A 6223-nucleotide genomic window follows, 5' to 3' on the forward strand; every position below is an offset into this window, starting at 1 on the left:
CATACCTGCACGACAACCACACCCGTGTCAAGCCGATGCTTCGTGCGCGTGTTGTAGTCGTGACTTTGCGTGCACTGACCCGTAGCGGTGGCGGTTCAGCTCTCTGGTCAGTCGCTCTGACAGGTACGCAGCGATGCGGTCCAGCTTCTCCGGAGCCGACAGAGCGAAGAACGTCAGCTTCTCCATGTTCGCTTTCACCAGCCCGTCCTCAACACACACACACACACGCACGCACACACACACACATTTAATACATGCACACAAACACACATGCACACATTTAATACACACACATTCAGTGTACACACACACACATTCAATACACACATATTCAACACACAAACACACACACATGTGATTTAAAGAGCTCATTAAAGGGTAACAAAAACACAGTCATTCTCATTTGCAAGATTACATTAAATTTAAGACAGTAAATAACCTTAAATTCTGCACACTGGACCTCTAACAGAGAGTAAAGAAACAAAAAAAAGTTTTATGTATTAAATTTTGCTTTGATGCCAACAAACAATGAGAAAGTGTCCCGAATTAACACGTGACTCCATGACACATAACAATGGGAACGTCTGCCGATTAAGACACCACAACCAAAAGAGGTAAGTTACAGGATATATGTGTGTGTGTGTGTGTGCTTACTTCAGGGTCTTCTGGGAAAATATTATCAACCAGCCGCTTGTAGCGAGGACGCAAAGCCCAGCAGCAACCACACAGGCCTGCACACACAGAGAGAGACGTGAACATCAACTTCTGTGTTGATGTCTCCGATCACACCTGGTCTGTGGCAGGTGACTCGTTCACAGAGAACAGAGTGTGTGCTGTCATTTAAAGGATAACTTTTGTTTTTTACAACCTGGACCTTTTTTCTAGCATTAAATACGACCATTTACTCACCCAGACGGTATACGGATATACGGATATACGCGCCGCTCCTCTGGGGCTAAATTCTTCAAAACGACTCCAAATGCCACCAAAGTTGTCTGGGTGAGTAAATGGTCGTATTTAATGCTACAAATAAGGTCCAGGTTGTAAAAAACCAAAGTTATCCTTTAAGTGTCTCTCATCTAAACATGCAGTACGTCATTTCTGCCACTAGGAGTCTCAAATTCATCCAGACAAAAACAGGAGAAATTCAAAATAAAAGCCTGTTTCTAATAATAAATAAATGCATGAGCATTACAGCCTCATGGGGGCAGTAGTGTCTGTGGACTTTCTCCAGATTTCACTTCAATTTTTCATCTCTCTCCATGTTCAGTCTAATAGGTTTGGGGGCAGATTAAAGGAGACCAGAGATGCACCAGTGGTCAGCTGCCAAGTCATCTCACACACACACACACACACACACACACACACACACACACACACACACACTACAATGCAGCGGCAGTAATACTCAGTTTTAAGCGTTAATCCTGCGGTGGCTTGTTGTTGCGTAATGTGTTTATATTGTTGTTTTTTAGTTAGCGGAGCTTAAGGAGTCCTGCACTGACACACGTGACCTGCTGCAGTGCTGCTGAGCAAAACACATGACACATGACATTATAAATCAAAATGATAAGTTACCAAGCATGAGCATAATTTTAACTACATTCTCATCCTTTAATTACCGTGCTGTTATTTTTGTGTTTGCATGATTTTTATCTTGCAAATGAACTAAAAACATCCACATGCTTTCAATTAAATACTTCAAAGGAACAGGCAGTTCAGTTCTTTAATTGGCTTTCTAACAGGATGTTTGCAGTCAAGTGACGTTAAGTTCAGATGGAGGAAAGTTTAGGTGTGAACAGAAAATCAGCCACAACCAATGAGTGATGTGATGTCACTCCAGTCCAGTAGGTGGCGGTAACTTTGTCAGTCACCAATGAAACCAAACAAGGAAGAAGCAGAACTTTGTACCTTGTCTTTTTTCTTTTTGTTATTCCCAACATTTCATCTACATGTATTTCAACCTGCTGAACACTCGACCTGATATTCATTCATGAGATACAGACAAATAAATGACTTCATGCTGTTTGTTTAACCCCTTTAAAAGCACAATACAATCAATAATTCCATTAATTGTCCCATGAAAATATAACTACATCATTATTAATGGGTCACATTAAAGACATTTATATTTCTGCACCTGTTCAGTAAAGTCAGTCAGACTGCGAGTCGTACGAAACGTCAGAACCATTTTTATACGTTTAAAGGTTTTTATCCTTGTGACTTTTAGCTTTACGACACTAAACTGCACACGCAGCATCACAACATGCAAATAAGAATAAATAATTGAATGAATGAAAACATCTCTCACCGTACATGAAGACGACGTAAGCTCACATCCACACTGTCACTTCCATCACACACACACACACACACACACACACACACATTTGTGGTTAATCCTTTAAACACACACACACACACACTCTTTAAACCCACCTCCTTTCATTCACCGTCATCACCGTCAGTAGAAAACCTCGTATCTCCACATTCAGTGACTGATTAAATGTCTCAGCTGTTTGTTTTAATTTCAGATGAAAAAATGAGATTTATGGTTTGATGCTAACGTCCAGTTGTTGATGTTAATGCAGAGTAGCTTTAATATCCTCACCAGCTCTTAACCCTGAAGGATTCCTGTGTGTGTTTGTGTGTGTGTGTGTGTGTGTGTGTGATCCGGGCCATGTGCAGCAGCTCAGCGCTCTATAATCTGCTCTGGATTTATTTATCATTCCAGCAGAGACAGAAAAAAAAAATCAGAAACCTGCAAAACACTTTTAGTTGTACTCAACACAGTGAAACGACCCTGTTCAGTTATTCCGTTCATCTTGATTGATCCAATTACTTTTTCGTTGTTTGGTCCAAACTAGAGCTGAAACAATTAGCCGATTAACCAATCACAGGCTGAAACTAATCAGATATTCCATTTATTGTTTTAGTAATTCTGCACTTCTCCACTTCAACTTTCTATTTTTCACGTATTTGCTGTTTTTCTCTGATTAGAAGTTGGATATTTTTAATTTTCAGGCTGTTGGATGAACGAAATGCGACGTTCACGTTGGACTGTAGGAGTTTACGATGGAGATTTTTCATTATTTTCGGACCTTTAATGGACTGAATGATTAACCAGGATAATAATCAGCAATATAACGCTGTCATCTTTAGCCATATCTGAAACTTCATAAACAAGCTGTGAAACCACAACATGCTCATCACTGTGACGCACTGCACAGCTACTACTTGTACTTTAATACGTTTGGTGTTTAAAATGTAAAATGTACAGAAAACTCTAACCTGGTGACTTGGAGACAAGACGACACGATGAAAACTAAAACACTACAACAACAGTTGTGTCATGTAAAATATCTCTGAAGTTCATTATCCTCACACAAACAGCGCTGATAGAATTAATCTGCTCATCAAATCCAAAAGGATTCAAATGTTGTGATTTCATCAGGATGCTCTCGGAAGTTTTACGTTTCAGTGCTTGTTGATCCTGTTTTCTTTGTCTTAGAAGAATAATTTCAGGCTTCTGCTACAATCATGAGACATATATAATAAATATATGTTTAGGTTTGTTATTTTCATGCACAGATAGTTGGAAATGTTTTAAAAAAGCCATTTAATGAGATGAAACAATAGCAAAAATATCACCTTTCCGGTGAAGTGAAGCGTTACAGATAATCCTCTGTTGAACTGTGATGAGAATGCTGGTTGATGGATGAGCCACACAGATCGTTACATCAAAAGTAATCAATCAAACTCTCAGCAGCTTCCGGCTGGATGAGCGCTGGTGGCAGCTGAGCTCTAAAGCCTTCTGCAGCTTTGTTTTGAACAGACTTATACAAACAGAGATGAGCAGCAGGAGCTGCAGTACCAGGATCAGTGGTATCTGTTACCTCCTGGAGTCTGATGGTCCAGCACGGAGCAGCAGTCCTGCAGCAGCCTGCGAGGAGCCTGGGATACGGACGACATGGCGACGGGCCTCGGAAGAGACATCCCTCTGGGCAGGCTTGGTATGGTAATGCCTCGGGGCATGCTGGGTAAACTGGGTAGAGTGGGCAGACTAGGCGTGGTGATGCCTCTGGGTAAACTGGGCAGACTGGGCAGACTGGGCATGGTGATGCCTCTGGGTAAACTGGGAGGGCTGACGCCTCTGGGCAGGGAGTTGAGCACGGCCGGCATGGTGGGAAACCTGGGAAGAGTCCCCGGCATCTCCTCGGTGACCCGGCTGACGGACGACCGGACGGACGGATGTGAGAGTCGAGTCGCCCTGATGAGGAGGAGGACGGAGCAGAAGTGAAGGTGGAGAAAGTGAGAGGAGGTAAAGGAGAAAATGAAAAGCAGGATTGAAGTGAAAAAGCTTCTCCTCCTTCCTCCACATTCCTGATTCTTAACCCCTTCAGTTCCACTCGTCCTCTGCTCAACATGTCAATAAAGTTTACTCAAACAGAAGCAGTAAAAAAAACAGCTCATATATTGTACTTCAGTCGAATTTACATCACTGAACTTTCTACTTCCAACTATTATTACTTTGCAGGTTATGACTTTACACACAATTTCAGAAAGTTTGACAGTGTAGTTACAGATTAAACTACCGAACAGTGTGTGATGGAGGGAAATAATCCAGTGTTTCAGTAATGACTGATTGTATCTAAAGCACATTTACCGAATGGAGTGACGCAGAAACGAAGACACGATGTCAAACGAGCAACAAATGAGCCAATTCTATCTGTGGATGAAGATCATGTGATGTGATCAAAAGCTTCAGAACGGCAGCTAAATGGACCTCGTTTTCAAAGTCAAGACTGAAATTTGAACCTCTGATTTTTTCATGTTAACAATCAGGTAAGGAAAAAAGCTAACTAGCCACAAAGTATTTTAATGATCTACTTAAGTATAATACCATATACTAATACTGCATCACGAGTCAAAGCCTGAGCAGTATTTTACATGAGTACGACAGAAGTATTGTCAACGCAGTGTGCAGCAGGAGCATCGGTGCATCACTCTGCAGCAGAGCTGCATATAGTGTGGGATCACTGATGCATTAATGTGTGCGCAGACTTTTAATGTTGTGGTTCATCGAAGTGCAGCTCATCTTAAGTGACGCAGCAAAAAGTTTTAAGTAGCACAAAATTCAAAGTACGAGTACTTCAACATTGTAAGAGTGCATAACACAGTAACGTTGTCAAGTGCAGTACTTTACAGTTACTGACACACACGCACACACAGTGACAGAGATCCTACCTGCTCGACTCCAGCGTCGCTCTCTTACAGCTGTTTCCCTCAGACAGACAGACAGACAGACAGACAGACAGACAGGTGCTTATGTAACATCTGCTGAACCTCAACTGGCCAGCAGCTCAGATCAATAATCAATAGATGTGACTGATCCAGAGCTCTGCAGGCTGAGCCATCTCTGACATCACAGCATGTGTCATAGCATGTTACAAAGACTTTGTTCACATCTGTTGGAGTATAAATTCATCATTCATTCATGAAAGACGTCTTTCTGTTTTATATGTGGAGGCAAATTTAACATTATGACAAATATTATTGACAAAATATTGATAGGAATGAGCAAAAACAGTGTGCAGGATGTTGTGATGGTGTCAAATATTTTCTACACATTTTAATAAAGAATGTAGTTTTTCCCCAACAGAAACCTTCCAGAGAGGCTGCATGGAGGAGAAAAACAATCACCCCCCAACCCCCATCAGATTCTTCCCAGCATGCTGCTGTGGTGACGGCAGAGCGCCCTCTGCTGTTTGATGCTGATAATTGTAAATCCGACTTCTTCAGCAAGAGATGTATTCATAGCAGTCCTGATCTGAGCCCTACCTGCACAACTCTCACCTGCAGATCACAGGTCGCTCTCTGCTGCACGTCCAGGATGAACATGTGTCAGTCAGCAGCTTCACCAAACTGCCTCTTTGAAGTCTCTGAAAATACAGTCTGGGAAATGCATGAAATCAGGCCGAGAGAAAGTAAACAAGACAACAAACAAGACCTGCAAACTCCTCCGAGCATCTGATGAACCACAGGTGCACTGAGGAAACAGGTATTGTAGCGTGTCATGACGGTGTCACGTCGGAGGCTGTTCTCTGAAAGAACAGCAGAGGGCAGCATGACACTGCTGTCACATATTAAAGTAACAGAGTGAAGCTTTGCTGTATCTTCACTGAGTTTGGTTATGAGAGCGCTGGAGGACACATTCGATCTG

General features: G+C 42.1%; 1 protein-coding gene across 1 annotated transcript in view; it reads right to left on the bottom strand.

Annotated features, from left to right (window-relative positions):
• Positions 1 to 5907, bottom strand: part of LOC121627597 (protein EFR3 homolog B-like) — a 13382-nt gene extending 7475 nt beyond the window's left edge. Inside the window, exons 1-6 of the mRNA XM_041966577.1 lie at positions 5857 to 5907; positions 5248 to 5277; positions 3897 to 4270; positions 655 to 731; positions 80 to 207; positions 1 to 5 (exon numbers count right to left, since the gene is read on the bottom strand). The exon at positions 1 to 5 is cut by the window's left edge and continues 146 nt beyond it. Of these exons, the coding sequence (XP_041822511.1) occupies positions 1 to 5; positions 80 to 207; positions 655 to 731; positions 3897 to 4212 (526 nt within the window). The 5' untranslated portion in view covers positions 4213 to 4270; positions 5248 to 5277; positions 5857 to 5907. The remainder of the gene's footprint in view (positions 6 to 79; positions 208 to 654; positions 732 to 3896; positions 4271 to 5247; positions 5278 to 5856) is intronic.
• Between the last annotated feature and the right edge of the window lie 316 nt (positions 5908 to 6223).

The sequence above is a fragment of the Chelmon rostratus genome, chromosome 24, assembly GCF_017976325.1.
Source record: "Chelmon rostratus isolate fCheRos1 chromosome 24, fCheRos1.pri, whole genome shotgun sequence".
Lineage (NCBI taxonomy): Eukaryota > Metazoa > Chordata > Actinopteri > Chaetodontiformes > Chaetodontidae > Chelmon > Chelmon rostratus.